At 47.1% G+C, this 23,871-nt stretch overlaps 2 protein-coding genes and 2 long non-coding RNA genes across 7 annotated transcripts in view; 2 read left to right on the top strand and 2 right to left on the bottom strand.

Moving 5' to 3' along the window:
- Positions 1–42: 42 nt before the first annotated feature.
- On the top strand, positions 43–15,164 carry LOC144337130 (uncharacterized). The gene is made up of 3 exons (XR_013409800.1): positions 43–113; positions 9,393–9,453; positions 14,416–15,164. It is a non-coding gene; the product is annotated as an uncharacterized LOC144337130 (long non-coding RNA).
- LOC106994875 (uncharacterized) lies at positions 5,133–14,893 on the bottom strand. 3 transcript variants are annotated; one of them, XM_077980248.1, is made up of 4 exons: positions 14,819–14,893; positions 14,069–14,247; positions 7,533–7,829; positions 5,133–5,587 (listed from the first exon to the last, which is right to left on the bottom strand). In XM_077980248.1, exons 3-4 carry the CDS (start codon positions 7,824–7,826, stop codon positions 5,552–5,554), a joined length of 330 nt encoding a protein of 109 aa, XP_077836374.1. In that variant the 5' UTR covers positions 7,827–7,829; positions 14,069–14,247; positions 14,819–14,893; the 3' UTR covers positions 5,133–5,551. The 3 variants fall into 3 exon arrangements, with proteins under 3 accessions (XP_077836374.1, XP_077836372.1, XP_077836373.1); XM_077980246.1 differs by having other exon boundaries at positions 14,069–14,197; XM_077980247.1 differs by lacking the exon at positions 14,069–14,247.
- Positions 14,819–23,871, bottom strand: part of ZNF8 (zinc finger protein 8) — a 25,334-nt gene continuing 16,281 nt past the window's right edge. Inside the window, exon 5 of one of the 2 annotated variants that reach the window (XM_077980192.1) lies at positions 14,819–15,097. The gene's annotated coding sequence lies outside the window, so the exon portion shown is untranslated. Of the gene's footprint in view, positions 15,098–19,324; positions 21,257–23,871 lie in introns of those variants that run through there. The other variant, XM_015125030.3, reaches the window with a different exon arrangement.
- Positions 18,036–22,111, top strand: LOC144337145 (uncharacterized). Its single transcript, XR_013409818.1, has 2 exons — positions 18,036–18,305; positions 18,866–22,111. It is a non-coding gene; the product is annotated as an uncharacterized LOC144337145 (long non-coding RNA).

Here is a 23,871-nt window from a genome sequence, read left to right as displayed (position 1 = left end):
ATAGTTGTCATTGGTCAGCACGCGGGCCACGGGATCCCAGCCCCGCCTTTGTGGGACTGAGGTGGCGCTGAGTGGGAGAGCAGCAGGGGATGCGCGAAAGGCGGGACGTGGAGGTGAGAGAAGTGTGAAGGCTGAGGGTGACAGTACCTGTGCGAGGCTGAGGGTGAGGGTGGCTGTGTGAGGGCTGAGTGTGAAGGTGCCTGTGTGAGGCTGAGGGTGGCTGTCTGAGGGTGAGGATGGCTGTATGAGGTCTGAAGGTGCCTGTGTGGGGCTGAGGGTGCCTGTGTGAGGGCTGAGGCTGAGGGTGCCTGTGTGAGGCTGAGAGTGCCTGTGTGGGGCTGAGGGTGCCTGTGTGAGGGCTGAGGCTGAGGGTGCCTGTGTGAGGCTGAGAGTGCCTGTGTGAGGGCTGAGGGTGGCTGTGTGAGGGCTGAGGGTGGCTGTGTGAGGGCTGAGGGTGAGGGTGCCTGTGTGAGGGCTGAGGGTGAGGGTGCCTGTGTCAGGGTGAGACTGAGGGTGGCTGTGTGAGGGCTGAGGGTGGTTGTGTGAGAGCTAAGGGTGAGGGTGCCTGTGTGAGGGTGAGGGTGAGGGCAGCTGTGTGAGGGCTGAGTGTGAAGGTGCCTGTGTGAGGCTGAGGGTGGCTGTCTGAGGGTGAGGATGGCTGTATGAGGTCTGAAGGTGCCTGTGCAAGGGCTGAGGGTGCCTGTGTGAGGCTGAGGGTGACTGCGTGAGGCTGAGAATGCCTGTGTGAGGGCTGAGGGTGGCTGTGTGAGGGCTGAGGGTGAGGGTGCCTGTGTGAGGCTGAGGGTGGCTGTGTGAGGGCTGAGGCTGAGGGTGCCTGTGTGAGGCTGAGAGTGCCTGTGTGAGGGCTGAGGGTGTCTGTGTGAGGGCTGAGGGTGTCTGTGTGAGGGCTGAGGGTGGTTGTGTGAGGATGAGGGTGCCTGTGTGAGGGCTGAGGGTGGTTGTGTGAGAGTGAGGGTGCCTGTGTGAGGGCTGAGGGTGGCTGTGTGAGGTTGAGGGTGCCTGTGTGAGGGCTGAGGGTGCCTATGTGAAGGCTGAGGGTGCCTGTGTGAGGGCTGAGGGTGAGGGTGACTGTGTGAAGGTTGAGGGTGAGGATGCCTTTGTGAGGGCTGAGGGTTAGGGTGGCTATGTGAGGGCTGAGGGTGAGGGTGCCTGTGTGAGTGTGAGGGAGCCATGCCACTTGCACACCCTCCTTCTGCTCCTGACTCCCAGGAAGGGCAAGGGGGTCACTGGCCTTGGGGTTCCACAGAAAGAGGATTCCTGATTTGATGCTTAAGACCTGTGCCTCAGACGCCTGCCTCTATAACAGAAAGCCGTCCACACAGACACCCCACCTCATCTGGGTACCTCCTCTGGACCTAGACTGGGTCTTCATAGGCAGCCACAGCCACCTGTGCTGCTGCCCCCACATTGCCTCTGGCTTTGGGCTTCTCAAGGACTTCCTGTGTGATGCTGAGTTCCTTAACATGGGGACGATGTGTTGGAATGTGGCAGTGTTCAGGCCCTGGTAGCCAAATAAGGGGACCCACTTCCACCAAATGACAGCAGCAGCTCCCCTTTCCTGAGCACCTCCTGCAGGTCAGGCCAGCCAGCAAACACCTTTGGTGGTACTCTCAACCAATCAAAGGGGAGGTATTATCATTACTGTCTTTTACAGGTTGGGAAACTGGGGCACAGAGAAGTTAAACCAAAGGTTGTTTGGTAAAGTGACTGGCAGGCGGAGATGTGAAACTTTGTGCTTTCAAAATTACATATACATGTTTTACAGAAGTACAAGTGCTCAGCTTAGTGAATTTGGTAAATGCACAGCCCTGTGTAACTAGCATTCAAATTAAACTCTAGAATGTTCTGTGAGGATGGAAAAGTTCTGGAGTTGTGCTGTCTAATATGGCACCATCAGCCCCATGTAGCTCCTGAGTACTAGAAACATAGCTAGTCTGACTGGGAAATGGAACTTGTAATTTTATTTGAATTTAATCATACCTACCATATTGGACGGTGCAGGGCTAGGACATTTCAGCACCTTAGACAGCTCCCCTGTAGTAAGTAGCCCTTCCGGAAAAGGTGTCCCAGCCTAATTTTTTTTTAATTTTAATTTTTTTTTTTTTTTTAATTTTGAGACGGAGTTTCCCTCTGTCGTCCAGGCTGGGGTGGAATGGTTCTATCTCGGCTTATTAGAGGCTCTGTCACCCGGATTCAAGCGCTTCTCCTGCCTCAGCCTCCAGAGTAGCTTGGGATTATAGGCACCTGCCACCATGCCGGGATAATTTTTGTGTTTTTAGTAAAGACACAGTTTCGCCATGTTGGCCAGGCTGGTCTCGAATTCCTGAGCTCAGGTGATCTACTCTCTTCGGCCCCCCAAAGTGCTAGGATTACAGGCATGAGCCACCATGCCCAGCCCAGCCTCTTCTTGAACTTCATGCAAAATTATGTGCCCTGTTATAGTCTGAGGCCTCAGCTCCATGCTATCAGGTTTCAAGGACAGCAGCCACAGGATACCTATATGAGGACTATGTGAGAACAAAGTGAGATGTCAAGTGGGTGAGTGCTCTAAAGAGAGAAAAATTGATCATTCCAGCTGTACTGAATTCAGGTCCTAACAGAGACTCCCAGGAAGGAAGGGCAGATGTGGGGTCTTTTGTTCCTTCCCACAGAGGCAAGAGTACTGAACAGACTCTTTGGGCCCTGATTTGCCCAGTACCTACACCTTCCTCCCCATCTTATTCCTAAGCTGAGAATGGCAAGTATGATGGTAGTCAGATCTAGGATCAAATCTTCACCACTCTCTGCTGTGATTCTGTACTGCTCACATCCCTTGGGGTCTGTTTCCTATGTATAAAATGAAAAGCTTGTGAAAAGCTTTTTGCTCATTGATTAATTTAAGGAATGAATTACACTTAATGAAGTTTTGGATTTTATTAATAAAATGTATGGACATGTGTTTTTCTCTTGTTAGATAGGTACCTTTGTAACATCTTTGGTTTTCCTTCTGAGCCTACAAAGCTGACAACATTTGCTGCTTGGTTTTTTGTTTGGTTTTTGAGAGAGTTTCGCTCTTGTTGCCCAGGCTGGCGTGCAATGGTGCAATCTCGGCTCACCACAGTATCTACCTCCTGGGATCAAGTGATTCACCTGCCTCAGCCTCCTGAGTAGCTGGGATTACAGGCATGCACCACCACGCCCAGCTAGTTTTGTGTTTTTAGTAGAGACAGGGTTTCACCATGTTGGCCAGGCTGGTCTCATACTCCTGACCTCAGGTGATCCACCTGCCTTGGCCTCCCAAAGTGCTGGGATTACAGGCATGAGCCACTGCACCCAGCCTGCTGCTTGTGTTTTACAGAAGAGTTTGCCAACCATACTCTGATGGCCTGGGCAGTGATGGAGGGTTTAAAGTGAGGGGTGGCCTCACCAGTCAGGGGTAAAAGACCCTCTCTACCCAATGCTGAGTGGAGAGTGATGAAGGGGGCAATGGGAAGCAGGAGAACTGTGAGGAGGTAGTGGCTTAGAGCAGGCTGAGGAAGGCAGGGCAGTGGAATGAAGGAAGCAGAAGCAGGGTGTGTTTTAGAGGGATATCTGGTTTCTGAAAATATCTAGCCCTATACCTGCCCCCTATACCACTGTGACTGCCACCCCACCATCTACCTCACCTGGCACCTCAGGCTCCACCTCACCCACTGCTCTGTCTCCACATTGCTTGGCCTCAGCAGCTACAGGGTAGGGGGCACCTGAGGTCTCAGTCCTGGGCAGAGGTCCCAGGTTGCTAGTGACTCTTGCAGAGACAGGTTTGTTTCCAGGGCCACTGCCACCTTCTCTTTGATCCTACACACCAGTGCAGCTCTAGGCTCCTGGCTTTGACTTCAGGGGCCCAGGCCTGGGATTCTGGAAATGAAGCACGGCTAATGAGCACAGGCAGCAAGGAGAGGGTGTGGTCATGGCCATACACACAGGCGCTCCTGGGACAGAGAGATACACCCAGGCCAGGCTCTTCACAAGCCTAGGTCCCACCCATGGCATCCCCTTCCCAAATTAAAAATATACATCCACACAAACACCTGTACATGAATGTTCACAGCAGTAGCATTTATAGTATCAGAAGAGTTGGCAACAACCCCAACGTCTAGAATGAGTAAACAAACTGTGGTATATCCGTACAATGGAGTATTTTTTTTTTTTTGAGACGGAGTCTTGCTCTGTCACCCAGGCTGGAGTGCAGTGGCACAATCTCAGCTCACTGCAACCTCTGCCTCCTGGGTTCACGCCATTCTCCTGCCTCAGCCTCCTGAGTAGCTGGGACTGTAGGCACTCGCCACTACGCCCGGCTAATTTTTTGTATTCTTTTTTTTTTTTTTTGAGACGGAGTCTCGCTCTGTCGCCCAGGCTGGAGTGCAGTGGCGCGATCTCGGCTCACTGCAAGCTCCGCCTCCCGGGTTCACGCCATTCTCCTGCCTCAGCCTCCCGAGTAGCTGGGACTACAGGCACCCACAACCGCGCCCGGCTAATTTTTTTTTGTATTTTTAGTAGAGACGGGGTTTCACCGTGGTCTCGATCTCCTGACCTTGTGATCCGCCCGCCTCGGCCTCCCAAAGTGCTGGGATTACAGGCGTGAGCCACCGCGCCTGGCCTATTTTTTTGTATTCTTTAGTAGAGACAGGGTTTCACTGTGTTAGGCAGGATGGTCTCGATCTCCTGACCTCATAATCCGCCCACCTCGGCCTCCTAAGGTGCTGGGATTACAGGCGTGAGCCACCGCGCCCGGCCTACAATGGAGTATTATTCAGCCATAAAGAAGAATGAAAAACTGATACATGCTACAACATGGATGAACTCTGAAAACATGTTCAGTGGTAAAATGCCAGACACAGGAAACCACATATTGTATAACTTCATTTATATGAAGTATCCAGAAGAGGCAAATCTAGACACATAACGTGGATTAGTGGTTGCCAGAGGCTGGAGGAAGAGCAAATAGGCAGTGATGATAACAAGTATAAGGGATACTCACAAACCTGAGGTCATACCTGCACAGACAGGTGGCATCAACACATGCAGGACTGTCACGGTTGCTTCTGGACTGAACGAAGGATGAATGCAGAAATGAGACAAAGACAAAAGGATCTGTTTGAAAGAAGGGGTCAGGGGGCTCCTTGATTCTAGGGAACAAGGGCCCTGAGCTTTTACAGCCCTTCATATTTATTAGGTAGAGTGAATAGGGAGGAAGGGGTAACTGTCAGTCAGCTATTTAACACAGGCCCACATGATTGCTTTCTTTGTTCAACAGGTTCTAGATGTTCCTGTAGATAACCTCAAGGAGCATGGGACCTGGGACATGACTGCCCCCAGCATTCCTTCTGGTGGCAGACACAGTTTGTCAGTTTGCCAGCATCTTGCTTTCATGAGAACAGTTTGCTGTGTGCTCATAGAGCCTCCAGTAGTATATTGAGTTGGTCACGACCCTCATTCCTTCGGCCTCCAACATCTCCCCCTTTTTGTTTTTGCATTAATTGAATAAAGGTAATTTCAGGCTGTGCAGCTTTCAATTGCTGGTTGGTGGTTCACCTGATCCTATAGACTATAAGCAAAAAAACAGAGACATAACAACATTATTCTTCTAAAAGAGACATTGAGGTTGTGTTTAAGTAGGTCCAGGGGTTGAGGCTATCTAAGTCCTGCTGGAATTCTGTTTAAGCTTCTAAAAGAGGGCTGTTATTTTTAAGTTTGCTTATTCAAGTTAAGAATTTTACTCTGTAAGTTACTGATATCAAAAGTAATATTGGATGTAAAAGCTCCCTGCAAATGAGCTTTTACAAGGTTCCATGGATATTTACTTTGGTTCTATTCCAAATTGATCACACAAATATGAATATGATTGAAATGACAGTGCAATTGCTTCTGCAATTGCAAACTTTGTACCTGCTTTCCCAGCCACAGAACAGTAGTCTTTAACACTGCTACCTTTGTTTGTAATTCGGTATTAATTTTATTTTGAAGCATCCATGCCTGGTTGGCTGTACGTGTCCAATTTTCTACATATTGGGCTGTTTGAATAGAACTATGTAGTGCTACTGAGGACACCACAACCGAGGTTATTAGTGTGACTGAGATTACACTAAAAATTACTATGTTTAAGGCTTTATGTGCACAATGAGTGAGCTGAGTAAGGAGTTTTACAAAATGTAAAGCAGGGGTGGCAGCCCAAGGTTTGGACAAATTGACAGGGATCCATAACCCAGGGATACGACCCAGAATTATTAGAGTGGGGATGTTGTGTGTTTGTATTGTGCTATGATTGAGGCAGTGATACAGTTGACAAGAGTCACAAGTCAATTGGGTGATGTTTACTTGGAGTTGCTCCTTCTTAGATGCTAGAAAAACATAGGAATTAAAAATACAAACCAGCCAGGCGTGGTGGCTCACGCCTGTAATCCCAGCACTTTGGGAGGCCAAGGCAGGTGGATCACCAGGTCAGGAGTTCAAGAGCAGCCTGGCCAAGATGGTGAAATTCCATTTCTACTAAAAATACAAAAAACAAAAAATAGCCTGGTGTGGTGGGCGCCTATAATCCCAGCTACTCGGGAGGCTGAGGCAGAGAACTGCTTGAACCCGGGAGGCAGAGGTTGCAGTGACCTGAGATCGCACCACTGCACTCCAGCCTGGGTGACACAGCAAGACTCCATCTCAAATAACCACAACAACAACAAAAAAACCCCACAAACCATAAATTGGTAATATTTTTTACAAAGGTGATATTAAAACTGTGTTGAGTAATATTACTATTATTGGATAATGTTCTAACCCAGATGCTGTTATTCATAAATGGGAGTGTTGCCTTCCATATTGATTCCTGAATTGGGCCTCTTTTTCCTAGATGACGCCACTAAGGTAAGGCTGGGCTAAAGCCTGTCCTGTGCCAAGCAAGTTGTGCAGTCAACTGGGGGATTGAATCCCAGTGTGATGTGGCGAAGAGGTGTTGAAGGTCCGCCACCAGTGCCAGTGAAGTTTGTGCCAAGAGATCTGATTTTCATCTTTCCCATCTAAATGGCCAAGGGAACCCCAGTCAATGTTTCCCATTCACACAGAGTTGTCTGGCCAAGGGGCCAAGACACTGGGTCCAAGGAGGGGGGTGAGAAATATCAAAGGGAGCCCATTACGTATAATCAATACAATTTGAGTGATGGGGCCAGAAGTGATTGGTGAACACACCAGTAACATTAATGGAGCTGAGGCCTAATGAATACATAATTTTTCCGTGGTGATTTAACCATGCCTAAGATTGGACTGCAAGACAGCTGCAGTTGAGTGACATATCCGTGGTGATACATAAAGGGAGTCCTTCCAATGGGGTGGTGTAATTGATGCTATTGTTCTGTGTCAGGGGGAGTTAGGGGTCCTGGTGCCCATGCTCCCTGATCATGATATATTTCAGGAGGAGTTTCACTCCAGAGTACCAATCGCACTGCTGGTGGGTTAGGAACATATGCCCAATATGTTTTTGCCTCTACACAGGGGAAACATACCGCACAGGACACTACAGCTAGCATGGCCAAGAACATGGAGTCAGGGGTTTTTGCCTGACCCTGGCGCTCCAGCAGTTTCTCAGCTTCCTGTGTGGTTTTCTTGATCTGTCCCCATGTTATGGGGTTGGCTGTCATTGTGACTCCGGTCGGCCCTCGTTCTGTCTTCGCATTCAGATTCCGCTGGCTCATGGCTCGTACTGGAGGGAACAGGCCCATGGTTGAATACCATGGATCCCTCTGGTCTCCCATTCCATGGTCACACACACCTGGAGGGCACCCACACGGTTTGTCCATCTCCTGTAAAACACAAGCATACCCTCGTCCCCACGTCAGCAAATCCACCGGACCTTTCCATTGTCCCTCTTCCAGGGATTTCCATAACACTTTTGGATAAACTTGCCTCTTTTCCTCTAGCACTTGCCAGTGTCGTTCTGCTGGAGTCTTGCCCTCCATACCAGGAGTCAAACAATTTAAAGTAAACAAGGCAGCCGGGCGCGGTGGCTCATGCCTGTAATCCCAGCACTTTGGGAGGCCAAGGCGGGTGGATCACAAGGTCAGGAGATCAAGACCACGGTGAAACCCTGCTGCTACTAAAAATACAAAAATTAGCCGGGCGCGGTGGCGGGTACCTGTAGTCCCAGCTACTCCGGAGGCTGAGGCAGGAGAATGCCGTAAACCCGGGAGGAGGAGCTTGCAGTGAGCTGAGATCCGGCCACTGCACTCCAGCCTGGGCAACAGAGCAAGACTCCGTCTCAAAAAAAAAAAAAAAAAAACCAAAAAAAAACAATAGTAGTAAACAAGGCTAAATGTAATTTTGTTTGAGGTGGTAATTGGTCTCCTATTCTCCCTTTTTGTTTTTTCAGCATACGTTGTAGTGTTTGGTGTGCCCGCTCAATAATGCCTTGCCCTCAGGAATTGTATGGAATTCCTGTTTTATGATTGATTGCCCACAATTGTAAAAAATTTGGAAAGCATGACTAACATAAGCAGGTCCACTGTCAGTTTTAAATTGTTTAGGGACCTGTATATGGGCGAATGATGACAGACAATATCGTCAGACATGACCAGCTGTTTCCCCAGTTTGGCATGTGGCATGTAATATATGGGAGTAAGCGTCTATAGTTACATGAACATAGCGGAGTTTGCCAAAGGCTGCTCTCTCTCTATATGTAGCATTCATCTGCCAGATTTCATCTGGAGCCAAGCCTCATGGGTTGCATCCTTCCACGGGTGCAACACCAGGGATATGCTGGCAAGTGGGGCAGGCTTGTACAACAGCTCGAACCTGGCTGCGAGGCAGATGACACATAACGAGTAAGGGCAGAGGTGTTTTGATGCAGTAAAGCATGGGAAGCTTGGGCTTATTGAAATACAGAACTGATGAATTTATCTGCTCTATCATTACCTAGAGATAGTGGCCCAGGAAATTGCGCGTGAGATCAGATACAAGAAATATGAAAAGGGGCAGCATGAGAGCAAACAGCTTTTTGGAGTCTCAGAAATAGGTTAAGCAGTTCTGGTTTTAAGGTGCTCTTGATAGTGGCAGTTTTAATGCAACTAGCTACATTTACAACATAGGCTGAATTACAGACAATAGGAAATAAAGGTTGAGCTTTAAAACTTGAATAACTGCCATTAATTTGGAGTGCTGAACTGAAACTCTAGGGGTCTTTATTATTTGAGTATGTTTAAGTCCATAAATGGCTGTGCAGGTTTTGGAAGAGCCATCGGTAAAATAGGTCTGTCCACCTGAAATGGGTTTGTGATGAGTAATCACAGGGGGAATAAAAGGGTGAATTTTATAAAATTGCAAAATTTTGTCTGATGGATAATGGTTATCTATTATTTCTACAAAATCAGGGAAAGTGATCTGCCACGCAGTCGATACCTCCAGGCCTCAGCCTATTGTTGGGAATCCAAGGTAACAATAATTTTATCAGGATCATATCCTGTAAGCATTTTTGATCTATGCCTGCCTATTGTTATAAATTGTGTGACTAAAGAAAGATAAACTTGCAAAGATTTTACTGTTTGGATTAAAAAAACCATTCTATTACCATTATAATTTTGTCTATGAATTGACCTAAAAGTCCTGCTGGAGAATGGGGGGTAGCAAGAAAAAACAAAAGCAAAGTCTTTTGTGGTTGTAGCCGGGAGGCATGTCGTTGCTGAAACATCTGTTCTACAAGCTGTAATTCAGCTTCTGCCTCCTTAGTAGTTGCTGAGGGGAATCTAATGAAGAATCTCCTTGGAGGGTTTGATAAAGATGAGTGAGTTGATAAGGAGCAATACCTAGCATTGGGCACAGCCAATTAATATCCCCTAATAACTGTTGAAAGTTATTCAGAGTTTGTAATTTGTTCTTACAAAGAGCTACTTTCTAAGGCTAAATACTTTTTTCAGTAACAATAGTACCTAAGTACTGGTATGGGGAGGTTGTTTGCACCTTTTCAGGAGCTATTTTGAGATTCCATTGAGTTAAAGCCCATTTTATTTCTCTGAATAACTGGTATAATACTTGATCTGTAGGAGCGACCAAAAAAACATTATCCATATAATGAATGACGTAGGTGGTGGGAAACATATTCTGAGGCTCCTTCAATGCTTTTCCTACAAAATGCTGACATAACATAGGACTGTTGAGCATGCCCTGGGGTAATAAAACTTTTCATTGATCATGAGAGACAGGCTCTCTCTGATTAACAGAAGGCACAGAGAAGGCGAATTGAGGCTTGTCCTTCTTGTGTAATGGTATAGTAAAAAAACAGTCTTTAAGATCTATTACTACAAGAGACTAATCTTTTGGAATGGCTGCTGGGGATGGCAGACCTTGCCGTAATGCACCCACTGGTTTAATTTGTGCATTAACTCTCAAATTATGCAGCAGTTGCCATTTTCCTGACTTTTTTGGGGTCACAAATACTGGTAAATTCCAAGCACTAACTGATTCTTTTGTACAGCCTGCATCCAACTGCTTTCTTACCAGCTGATGGAGTTGAGTCAGTTTCTCCTGTGATAGGGGCCATTGATCCACCCACACAGGTTTATCAGTCAGCCACTCTAGCGGCAAGGCAGTGGGTGGAAGAGAAGTATCAATGACCCCTATCAGAAATTCTGATGCCCTAGCCCTGTCCTATCCGTTTGCCCAGTTACCGATATTGGATTGGGGTTTCCCTGTAGGAACTTTCCCAAGCCTTTCCCACTCTGATATCACATTTCCTTCAATATTTTAAATCCTACATTATCAAACTTTTCATTTGTGAGTCTCATATCCCATGCTGTAAGTAAATCTCAGCCCCAGAGATTTGCAACATAAGGTTGAAAAGTACATGGCTGTCCATCTGGACCTAGACAAAGTAAAATTTCAGCACTCTGTTGAACACTTTGAGCTGTTCCTACTCCCACTAAGGATGTAGAGGTTAATTGCAGGGGCCAAGATGGGGGTCAACTGTTTTTGGATATTACTGAAACATCTGCTCCCGTGTCCACACGTCCATAGCACTTCTTTCCTTTAATTTGCACTGCACAGGTGGGTCAATTAGAAGCTATGGGTTGGGATAGGTAAATTTCATGTGTAGTTGTACTCCCAAATTCTTGATTTCCTGTTTTCTCCTTTTGTGAAGAAGGGTGTAATTTGCAGAGAATAATAATAATAAGCCATAGATAGCTGAGCAATATATTCCCCAGGTTTAAAAACCCAAAGATGGGCCGGGCGCGGTGGCTCAAGCCTGTAATCCCAGCACTTTGGGAGGCTGAGATGGGCGGATCACGAGGTCAGGAGATCGAGACCATCCTGGCTAACACGGTGAAACCCCGTCTCTACTAAAAAAAAATACAAAAAACTAGCCAGGTGACGTGGCGGGCGCCTGTAGTCCCAGCTACTCGGGAGGCTGAGGCAGGAGAATGGCGTAAACCCGGGAGGTGTAGCTTGCAGTGAGCTGAGATCCGGCCACTGCACTCCAGCCTGGGCGACAGAGCCAGAGTCGGTCTCAAAAAAAAAACAAAAAAAACAAAAAAAACAAAAAAAAAAACCCAAAGATGTTGTGACATTACAATTACTTGAATTTCTCTTTCATAATCAGAGTCAACAATCCCAGGGACCACAGTAATGCCCTGTAAGTTAAGATGGCTTTGGCCTAAAATTAATCCTTTATATCCTGTTGGCAAAGGTCCCCAAATGTTGGTGGGAATTTTGGTGGGTTTCTCTCCTCCAACTAACGTGACCCTTTCTCTGACTGGGCCATCTAATCCTGCACTCCCGGGTGTTCCAGAGGAGAGGGAGTCAATGTTCCTCCAGGAACCCACCCCTGTAGCCGGGTTGTGGCCTGGATGGGGAATGCCCTCATTGTTTGAGGGGCTGGGCCCAGGCCCCATTTTCATTTCCTGACAGCGGGGTGCCATTCTGATGAAATTTTTAGCAATATTGATTAGCCCAATGATTTCCTTTATTATGGCAAGGGCAGAGTCCCGGTGTTTGTGTGTGTGTGTGTGTTTGGGGAGGGGGCAGGTACTGCATTATAAGATCCCTTCCGCCTAGAGGTCTGATGGCATTCTTTTTTGAAATGTCCAATTTTTCCACAGTTATAACATTTTCCCACTTTAGGGCTCAACCCTTGGCCCTTTTCAGATTTGTTCACTACTAAATTAGCCATTGCTTGAGCTAACATTGTTGAACGATGGAGTTCAGTTCCCACACCTCACAGGCTTTGAGAAAATTTCCCAAGCTCTTTGTACATCTCACAGGTGCTAATGCACATTTACAATCTGCATTTGCATTTTCTTTTTTTTTTTTTTTTTTTTTTTTTTTTTGAGACGGAGTCTCGCTCTGTAGCCCAGGCTGGAGTGCGGTGGCCGGATCTCAGCTCACTGCAAGCTCCGCCTCCCGGGTTCACGCCATTCTCCGGCCTCAGCCTCCCGAGTAGCTGGGACTACAGGCGCCCGCCACCTCGCCCGGCTAGTTTTTTGTATTTCTTAGTAGAGACGGGGTTTCACCGTGTTAGCCAGGATGGTCTCGATCTCCTGACCTCGTGATCCACCCGTCTCAGCCTCCCAAAGTGCTGGGATTACAGGCTTGAGCCACCGCGCCCGGCAGCATTTGCATTTTCATTTTATTTTTTATTTTATTTTATTTTATTTATTTTTTTTTTTGAGACGGAGTCTCGCTCTGTCACCCGAGCCGGAGTACAGTGGCCGGATCTCAGCTCACTGCAAGCTCCGCCTCCCGGGTTTACGCCATTCTCCTGCCTCAGCCTCCCAAGTAGCTGGGACTACAGGCGCCCGCCACCTCGCCCGGCTAGTTTTTTGTATTTTTTAGTAGAGATGGGGTTTCACCGTGTTAGCCAGGATGGTCTCGATCTCCTGACCTCGTGATCCGCCCGTCTCGGCCTCCCAAAGTGCTGGGATTACAGGCTTGAGCCACCGCGCCCGGCCAGCATTTGCATTTTCAAAAGCTAGGGTCAAAGTAAGCATTTTCGCAGCAGCAGTATGAGAAATTTGACGCTGCACTGCCTGTTGTAACCATGCAATAAACTGTGCATAGAGCTCTTGTGATTTTTGCATGATATGCGGAAAAGATTATACTGGGGCCCCTTTCTCAGGAATGGTGGCCCAGGCATGCTTAGCAGCCAAGGCACACTGATGGTAAGCGGCATCTGGAAGTGCAATTGTTGCACCAGGTCTGAATAAGAGTCACTACCCAACAGCATTTCCTCTGTAATGTTCCCATGTCCAGCGGCAAGATTCTGTCTAGCCTGGTCTGCACACATTTCTTGCCAATTTAAATTCCATGTCAGATAGGCACTAGCGGACAAACAAGTGCAAGCTAAATGCTTTATATCCAAGGGTGGGAAGCACACAGCGCTGAATACAGATTCTAACAATCCTAAAGTAAATGGGCTCTGTATTCCATTAGTAACCACACTAGCTTTTAATTAGTTCAATAATTTAAATTTTACTGGAGTGTGTTCATGAATAAACTGCTATGGATTATTTGGATCAGGCCTTAAGGTGATAGGAAAAGCGCAAGGTCCTAGTGGCTCGCCAGCTATGGCTGCAGCACACAGAATTTTTTGTATTGGGATCTCTATTTCTGCTACTGGGGGCAGTACAGGCCAGTTCTCATCCTCCCTCTCCTGTTTATCATTTTCAATAGGCGCTGTTGGTGAGACAAAAGATTCTTTCCATTTTTGAGATTCAGAACCTAGCTCCTGCTGTCCAGCAGAATAAGAAGGGGACAATGGCAGGAGAACAGTACAGACCAAACCCCAAGCAGAGAAAACAGAAGGATCCACTTTAAGAGCTTTCTGATAAGCTCGTTTCAATCCTTCTCCTACTTGGTCTCAATTTTCCACAGCCAGGGTACCTGTCTGCAGAAACCATGGGTTATGTGTAATAACCTCCTGTAAAAGCTTAATGTTTGAGAACTAACCTGAGCACCAGATTAAGTAAAACTTTAAGCAGCTGCACATAATGTTGCTCCTCAAAAGACAAATTCTGCCCCATGTTACCCTGATTCAGAAACTCCTCAGGGAACTGACCTTATAATCTCCACCTGCAGACTCTTCCTTCCAGGGGTTCCTAGTTCCTCTAATCAGTTTCACTTTCTCTGCTCTGGCAGACCTTCCTCGTTCAGGTCCCTGGTCGGGCACTACTTGTCAGGGTTGCCTCTGGACCAAATGGAGGACGAAGGCAGAAATGAAGACAAAGACAAAAGGATCTGTTTGAAAGAAGGGGTCAGGGGGCTCCTTGATTCTAGGGAACAAGGGCCCTGAGCTTTTACAGCCCTTCATATTTATTAGGTAGAGTGAATAGGGAGGAAGGGGTAACTGTCGGTCAGCTATTTGATTTAACACAGGCCCACATAATTGCTTTCTTTGTTCAACAGGTTCCAGATGTTCCTGTAGATAACCTCAAGGAGCACGGGATGTGGGGCATGACTGCCCCCCAGCATTCTTTCTGGGGGCAGACGCATTTGTCAGTTTGCCCACATCCTGCTTTCATGAGAACGGTCTGCGGTTTGCTCATAGAGCCTCCAGTGGACCCTCATTCCTTCGGCCTGCAGCACAGGACCCTCCCCTCCGAGGGGCGCATAAGCGGTGACACCTGGCCAGACACGGGAGGTAGCGCCCTCACGCACCGCGCGCGCCTCTGCCCGCACCCACCGGGGGTCGCGTTTCCCTCACGGGTCCCACCCGCCCACTCGTTCACTCCCACCGCCAGCATTCTCAGGCCAGGGCGCCTGTCCATCCCTCACAATCACCCTCGCCGCTCCTCCACACACCACTCACCACTGAGGCAGCCTCCTCAGAGAAGGCCCCGCGATAGTCCGCACGCCCGGCCTTGTCTTACACACGGCCGCCAGCACTTCCGTTACGCACTTCCGTCCAGTGGCCAGCGGCCGCCCAGGACTTCACCTCCCAGAAGGCCCTTCGCTTTCCTGCCTGGAAACGGGCATGCACGGGATACAAGGCCTTTTGGGAAATGGAGTTCCCAGCGCTGCGGGGCCGGAAGGGGAGCGCGGGAGCTGCAGATGGTCAGAACCTGTCGGTGCTGCGCAGGCAGCGCACCTAAAGGGAAGTATATTGACATCCATGGTTTTATATGTTCTTTGAAATATACAGCATATGTACTTTTTTCTTGCTCTACGCGCACACATGTACACGCATAGATATAAAAGTATATCGTTTGGAGATATTTTCCCCCCCGAACCTTGTATATCCTTAAGCAGATGTCCCTTAAGAACAGGTACGGCCGGGCGCGGTGGCTCACGCCTGTAATCCCAGCACTTTGGGAGGCCGAGGCGGGCGGATCACAAGGTCAGGAGATCGAGACCACGGTGAAACCCCGTCTCTACTAAAAATACAAAAAATTAGCCGGGCGCGGTTGTGGGCGCCTGTAGTCCCAGCTACTTGGGAGGCTGAGGCAGGAGAATGGCGTGAACCCGGGAGGCGGAGCTTGCAGTGAGCCGAGATCGCGCCACTGCACTCCAGCCTGGGCTGGGCGACACAGCGAGACTCCGTCTCAAAAAAAAAAAAAAAAAAAAGAACAGGTACGTTTGGCCGGGCGAGGTGGCTCAAGCCTGTAATCCCAGCACTTTGGGAGGCCGAGACGGGCGGATCACGAGGTCAGGAGATCGAGACCATCCTGGCTAACACAGTGAAACCCCGTCTCTACTAAAAATACAAAAACTTAGCCGGGCGAGGTGGCGGGCGCCTGTAGTCCCAGCTACTCGGGAGGCTGAGGCAGGAGAATGGCGTAAACCCGGGAGGCGGAGCTTGCAGTGAGCTGAGATCCGGCCACTGCACTCCAGCCTGGGTGACAGAGCGAGACTCTGTCTCAAAAAAAAAAAAAAAAAACAAAAAAAAAAAAACAAAAAAAAAACCAAAAAAAAACAGGTACGTTCTTCCACTCACCCAAATAATGACATTGAAGCCTGTACCCAATCCCCAGTCCGCATGCTAAATTCTCCAGTTGTCTCAATGTCTTATGTAGTTTTCATCTTTTATTCAAGCACAAACTAAACACGCATTACACTCTACTGTCTGTATCATTTCAAGTTGCTTTCAATCTAGAATGGATCCTGTTGTTTCTTTATAATGATCTTGGCAGTTTTCATGTATCCAAGCGAGTTTTCCAAAATGCCCTCCAATTTAGGCTTGTCCGTATAGAGTATAAAACAATCATCATCTAATTTTACACACTTGTTTTATTCCACTGACCCTGCACATTTCTCCACTGAACAATTTTTGAAAACTTTTTGAAACATGGCATTACACCGTATGAATGCCATTTATTTATCCCCTACCTCCAGGCATTTAGCTAGAAATTGAGCAACAGGTGTATGCAGTCCCCGTACATTCGTATGTTCAGGAGACTCCCTAATAATAGGCAGGCCCTGCATGATGCAAATCACCTTAATCGAGGGAGGTGCCCCGGTACAGTGTGGGACATGATAATTCCATCTACACACAAAAGGCCTGTATGACCTAGTGGAGGAGGTTCCCAATGTGCAAACTGACTCGGGTTACCCCTCCCTATTCCTACCACGGTCAGATCATCACAAGGGTCTTTAAACATTCTATCAGCTACTTCTGGGCACGGTGGTTCACGCCTGTAATCCCAGCACTTTGGGAAGCCGAGGCGGGCGGATCACGAGGTCATGAGATCGAGACCATCCTGGCTAACACGGTGAAACCCCGTCTCTACTAAAAATACAAAAAATTAGCCGGGCATGGTGGTGGGCGCCTGTAGTACCAGCTACTTGGGAGGCTGAGGCAGAAGAATGGCGTGAACCCTGGAGGTGGAGCTGGCAGTGAGCCAAGATCATGCCAATGCACTCCAGCCTGGGTGACGGAGTGAGACTCCGTCTCAAAAAAATAAATAAATAAAAATAAAAACAAATAAAAAAATTTTTTTTTTTTTGCGACAGAGTGAGACTCTGTCATAAAAAAAAAAAAAAATTCTATCAGTTATCGGCCTGGTGCGGTGGCTCACGCCTGTCATCCCAACCCTTTGGGAGGCCACAGTGGGAGAACCACTTAAGCTCAGCAATTCAAGACCAGCCTGGGCAACATAGTGAGTCCCTGTTGCTATAAATGAAATAAAAAAAATTAAATAAAATTTTAAAAAACCGTATTTACATCTAAATAGCTATACATGACTAGTGGCTACCATGTTGTACAGTGCATTCTGGAAGATGTCCATGTTGATTTCCTTACAAGAGACCTACGGGAGACTGCTTTTTCAGACTGGATGGAGATTTCTTTCCAGTTACCCATTGCAGAAACAACCTGAATACCTTGGAGGACATGCAAATAACACTGGAAATGGACTTGGCTGTTGCCTACAACTTGTATGTAGGGGGCTCTCATAATTGGGGCTCACTGATACAGGAAATTTTAAAAAGTAACTTGGAAATGTATGTGTGCGCTACAGCCACCTTCCAGGGACCTTTATCTTACATCTTTGGTATTGTCGAGTTAAAGCTGTTTTACACTCAACTGTTTCTGTCAACTGAACACACAAACACACATAATCGAGTATATATAGAACAAGTATGAATATGACCAAGACACACAGTCTCTGCTCATGTGAAGATTGTGTGGGGGACGCAGACAGTAAACAATGAAAGAAATTATCAAACTTACTTTAATTTGAAAGAGTTAAGATTTTTGTTTAAATTTATTTTTTGGGCCGGGCGCGGTGGCTCAAGCCTGTAATCCCAGCACTTTGGGAGGCCGAGACGGGCGGATCACGAGGTCAGGAGATCGAGACCATCCTGGCTAACACAATGAAACCCCGTCTCTACTAAAAATACAAAAAAATTAGCCGGGCGAGGTGGCGGGCGCCTGTAGTCCCAGCTACTCGGGAGGCTGAGGCAGGAGAATGGCGTAAACCCGGGAGGCGGAGTTTGCAGTGAGCCGAGATAGTGCCACTGCACTCCAGCCTGGGCGACAGAGCGAGACTCCGTCTCAAAAAAAAAAAAAAAAAAAAAAAAAAAAAAAAAAAAATTTATTTTTTGAACTGGTAATAATTTTACATGTTTCAAAAATTCCAAAAATATAGAAGGATAAAGAATGAAAATTATTCCTCATCACTCTCCTCCCAATTCTCCTGGCCAACCACTATGCTTGACAGTTTTACCCTTTCAGAGATTGTGTGTACATATAAACAAATGTTTCTTATTTATTTATGAATGAGACGGAGTTTCGCTCTTGTTGCCCAAGCTGGAGTGCAATGGCACAATATTGGCTCACTGCAACCTCCACCTCCCAGGTTCAAGCGATTCTCCTGCCTCAGCCTACTGAGTAGCTGGGATTACAAGTGTGCACCACCACACCTGGCTTTTGTATTTTTAGTAGAGATGGGGTTTCACCATGTTGGTCAGGCTGGTCTTGAACTCCTGACCTCAGGTGATCCACCTGCCTCAGCCTCCCAAAGTGCTGGGATTACAGGCATGAGCCACCCCGCCCAGCCTGTTTCTTCTTTAAATAAATGGAAACATACTCTACAGTTTGACATCTTGCTTTTATCTACTTAACTATCTTGGAGCTCTTTCTCACATTAGCATAGTTTGAGGATCCCTAATTCAAAAATCTGAAATCTGAAACACTTCTGGTCCCGAGCAGTTTGGGTAAGGGATACTCAACTTGTATATAAAGAGTTTTCATTTTTAAGGCTATGATCTCCATTCCACCGTAAATGACTTAGCCAGTTCCCCATGGTGGACACAGAGGGTTGGTTCCAAATTCTGACTTTTAAAATTAATAGCATAATGAAAACCATGTACAAACAGTCTGCACACATACAAATGCATGTGTAGGATTCATTACCAGCAGGTTTGCTTAGACAAAGGGTTTATGTATTTGTAATTTACATAGTGGCTGATAAACTGCCCTCCACAGAAGTTGTATCAATTCACATTCCCACTGGAAATGTATAAGAACCCCTCCAATGCCCCCTCTGAGAAAACTCCAGGCTGGTAAAATACTGGGTGGAGAGCACATTATTACAATCCTCCTGAAAGTTAATTTAAAAAGCTACATGAAATTCATAGAGAAAATAATCAAAATATAGTAAGCATATGTTACAAGAGAACTAGAAGGGATTCCAAATTTCTAAACACAAGATAACTATACACATATATATTCCTCTGTGTGTATGTAAAATTTAGTGTACACTATATGTATGTGTAGACACACGTATATTTTAAGAAAAATTGCAACGAAAATTAGTAAAATCCTAATGGTAAGGACCATCTATGGATGGCTAAAGTATAAGGAATTTTACACAAGTTTTCATATATATATTTTTTTACTTTTATGCATTTTCCAAGTTTTGCTACAAAGAACTCACATTACTTTTACAAACAGAAAAAAACATGTCTTTTCCCTAGTTAACAGTAATTTCCACAGAGGAGTTTCTTCTCTGTTTCAAAATATCTACAAGGAAATCAGTAGGAATATCATGTTTAGAAAATGTGAACTTAAATGAGAAACAGAAAATATGCAAAGATCTGAAACACTTCTGGTCCCAAGCATTTCGATAAGGAATATTCAAGCTGTATATAAAGAGTCTTCATTTTTAAGAATATGATCACTATTCCACCATAAATGACTTAGCCAGTTCCCCATGGTGGACAAGGAGGTTGTTTCTAAATTTTTACTTTTAAAATCAATAGCATAATGAAAACCATGTAGCCTGCACACATATAAATATATATGTAGGATTCATTCCCAGCAGGTTTGGTGAGACAAAGGGTTTATGTATTTGTAATTTAGAGACTGATAAACTGCCCTCCACAGAAGATGTATAAGAACTCTCCCACACCCGCTTTGAGAACTCAAGGCTCGCTGAGTTCCGGTTGATTGCTTAATCCCAGCTTACCACTCAGTGAGGCTGCTATAACCTCAGCCAACCCCATGCCCTCTCAGAGAAGTATCAACTGTGACCCCTTCAGGACTGGCCGTTTTGGGGGCCAAGGTGGAGGGAATGAGGCAATCACAGGCCTGACTTCCACAGCTGTCTAGAACCATGCTGTCACTGTTGGTCCCACTGCTTCAGAGGGGAGGGGCTTTCCTGTCTGGATTCCCAAGCCTGTGCCCCAAACTGCTGGTGGAGCAGAAAGGAGGAATGATCACGAATAGGGTTTTGGTACCAGACTGTTTGGTTCACGTTCTGGCTGGGCTGCTTGGTAGCACGTTGCTTCTCCTCTTAGGGCCGTCCTGCACTGTTGGTGGTGGTGGGGATGAAATGAAGTAAGCAAATCTGAAATGTTTACATGGCAAAATCAACAGGACCTCTAACTCCACGGAGTGGGGAAGGGGAGAGGTCAAGAAGACTGATGACTGATTTTCTGGCTTCCATGAAGGGTTGGCGAGTGGGAACAGCCTCCAGGAAAGGGATCAGGGAAGCAGAGACTAGTCTGGGTGGAAAATGAGTTTTGTTTGGGGTAGGCTGGGTCTGGGGAGCTTTCGGCACACCTCGGGGAGCTGCCCAGCAGCACACAGCAGTTGTCTGGGTCTGAAGCCCAAATCTCAGAAGCACCAGACTGATTTGGGAGTGAGCAGCACAAAGCTAGGGATGTGGATGACACCTGGGGAGGGCGTTGAGCACCAGGTGGACCCTGGGACAAGACCCCAGGGACCCCAACGTTTAGGAGGGGTGACGGGAGGTTGAGAAGTCCCTGAGGAGTTGGAAGGAACCCCACAATGCAAGGAGATGGAGCTTCGCAAAGAGGTTAGCAGGCTTCACAGTCCTGGGGATGAAGAGAGACGACACCAGAGGTGGTGCCCTGGACAGTGGTTGCAGTGGGTTCTGTGAAGCAGTAGGGGCGGACAGCGGGTCTGAGGTGTGAGCTGCCACCAAGGGAATGGGGAGCACAAGCAATTCTCCCAAGAGCTTGAAGGAGAAAAGCAGCAGATACGGCTAGCTGCCTCCATCATCCACTTCCCAAGACTTCTCTCCTACCTGTCTCCACCACAGAGGTTAGCAAGGTAAATACGAGGTTTCTAAGCCCCGCTGTTATTAGGGGTGGCCCCCTGACCCATCCGTGGCCAGTGAGACTTAGGGGGCCATGTGCTGCAGGCTTCTGGGAATGTTTTTCCTTTAAACATCATCAGAGATAAGTGTTGGCCTGCCCATTCCCTTCTTTCAGTCTTCACTGTGGATGCAAGGGCTGGAGCCATAGTAGTCTCCCCGTGATCACGATGGAAAGGTTGAGAGAACTGCAGAAAACATTGGCTATTACACAGCTGAGCCATTGAAAAGACAGCCTTTGAACAAAGCCTAATCTGTTTAAGCCATGGTCAGCTGGGTGCTGACATCAAATTCTAACTCCACGACTTCCTAGCTTGGGCTGGTTACTTTTATTCTAGTTACTACTAACTTTTGTCCTGTGCCTAATTTTGACTATCTGTAAAATGGTACTAACTCACAGAACAATTATTGTGGCAGTGTCTGAGGACGCAGCATTTAGCTATGCGAATGGAAGGTTATCTAAGGAGATAGAAGTGGCGCAGGTCAAGGTAGGAGGCCAGAGTTGCTGTGAAAAGTGAGCGCTGACACGGGCAATGTTTTGAGGACAACCCCAAAAAGGTAAGTGCAGAGAAACGAACCTGGGCCATCCACAGTGTCCTGCTGAACCTCTAAAGATGAACCACAAAGCTGGCTCTGGCATCCTGGAAGCTAGCTCTGCTTTGATTGAATAGCTGAGTTGTCACACTCCCAGCATCCAAAAAGCAAGAATGGACATGGGAAGTTCTGATGCTAATGAGTTCCAATGCTCAAACATTCCAACACGGTTATTCAAATTGCTGTTTGGCAGGGTGCAGTGGCTCACATCTGTAATCCTAGCACTCTGGATGGCCAAGGTGGGAGGATCGCTTGAGCCCAGGAGTTTGAAACTGGCCTAGGCAATGTAGGAAAACCCCATCTCTACAAACAAGAAATTTGCTGTGTGGTGGTGCACGCCTGTAGTACCAGCTACAGGGGCGGCTGAGGCAGGAGAATCGCTTGAACCTGGGAGGTTGCAGTGAACCGCATGACACAGCAAGTCTCTATTTAAAAAAAAAAAAGAAAAATTCCAACCAAATGCACTGTGTGGATCTTGTTTAGATTATGATCACCGTGGCCGGGCGCGGTGGCTCAAGCCTGTAATCCCAGCACTTTGGGAGGCCGAGACGGGTGGATCACGAGGTCAGGAGATCGAGACCATCCTGGCTAACACGGTGAAACCCCATCTCTACTAAAAAAAATACAAAAAAAAAAAAAACTAGCCGGGCGAGGTGGCGGGCACCTGTAGTCCCAGCTACTCAGGAGGCTGAGGCAGGAGAATGGCGTAAACCCGGGAGGTGGAGCTTGCAGTGAGCTGAGATCCGGCCACTGCACCCCAGCCTGGGCGACAGAGCAAGACTCCGTCTCAAAAAAAAAAAAAAAAAAAAGATTATGATTACCGTGAAACAAATAGAAAACAAAACAAAATTTATGAGGCAACCCAGAACATTTGAACACTAGATATTTGATATATGTTTAATGTGATAATGACAATATAGTTCTAGTTGAGATTTAACAAAATTAATTTTTCCTGTTTCATCACAGAAAGTCAGTGAAAGTAGGCCAGGCGTGGTGGCTCACGCCTGTAATCCCAGCATTTTGGGAGACTGAGGCGGGCACATCACTTGAGGTCACAAGTTTGAGACCAGCATGGCCAACATGGTAAAACTCCATCTCTACTAAAAATACAACAATTAGCCAGGCGTGGTAGTGCACACCTGTAATCCCAGCTACTCGAGGGCTGAAGCAAAAGAACTGCTTGAACCCGGGAGGTGGAGGTTGCAGTGAGCCAAGATTGTGCCACTGCACTCTAGACTGGGCGACAAAGCAACACTCCATCTCAAAAAGAAAAAGAGGGCCAAGTGCGGTGGTTCACACCTGTAATCCCAGCACTTTGGGAGGCCAAAGTGGGCAGATCATGAGGTCAGGAGATCAAGACCATCCTGGCTAACACGGTGAAACCCCGCCTCTACTAAGAATACAAAAAATTAGCCAGGCGTGGTAGTGGGCGCCTGTAGTCCAACTACTCAGGAGGCTGAGGCAAGAGAATGCCGTGAACCCGCGAGGTAGAGGCTGCAGTGAGCCAAGATCGCGCCACTGCACTCAAGCCTGGGCAACAGAGTGAGACTCCATCTCAAAAAAAAAAAAAAAAAGAAATTAAGTGAAATTCTTTTTTATTTACTGCAATGCCCAGTGGAGAAGAATATGAACACCCTCAGGGCTACTGCCCTGCTTTGAACTCAGGCTCGGCAGTTTTACCCGCCATGGCTTTCACACTATCAGGGCACAGCAAAAATGCAAAATGACAGCTTAGTATGATTGTGAAATGGTTTTGTCCCAGTGGAGGAACATCGTTATATATATATCCAGGGCAGGAGAGTGTGGGGGAGGTAGGTGGGTGTACCAGCAAAAACATACTACTCATGTTTGAAAATGTCCACAATAAATCCTTAAAGGTTATTCAGAAAAATAAGTGGCTGGGCACAGTGGCTCATGCCTATAATCCCAACACTTTGGGACGCTAAGGTTCGAGACCAACCTCGGCAACACAGTGAGACCCTGTCTCTGCAAAAAATAAAAAAAAAAATTAGGAATGGTGGCGCATGCCTGTGGTCTCAGCTACTTGGGAGGCTGGGGTGGGAGGATCACTTGAGCCCAGGAGGTCAAGGTTGCAAGTGACCAGTGATTATACCACTGACTCCAGCCTGGGCAAAAGAGTGAGACCCTGTCTCAAAAAAAAAAATACTAATAATAACAATAATGGATTATCTTCCTTATTTCACATCAG

This window comes from Macaca mulatta, chromosome 19 (genome assembly GCF_049350105.2).
Source record: "Macaca mulatta isolate MMU2019108-1 chromosome 19, T2T-MMU8v2.0, whole genome shotgun sequence".
NCBI lineage: Eukaryota > Metazoa > Chordata > Mammalia > Primates > Cercopithecidae > Macaca > Macaca mulatta.
Note: the sequence above shows the minus strand (reverse complement) of the source record. Positions and strands in the feature narration are given on the sequence as shown.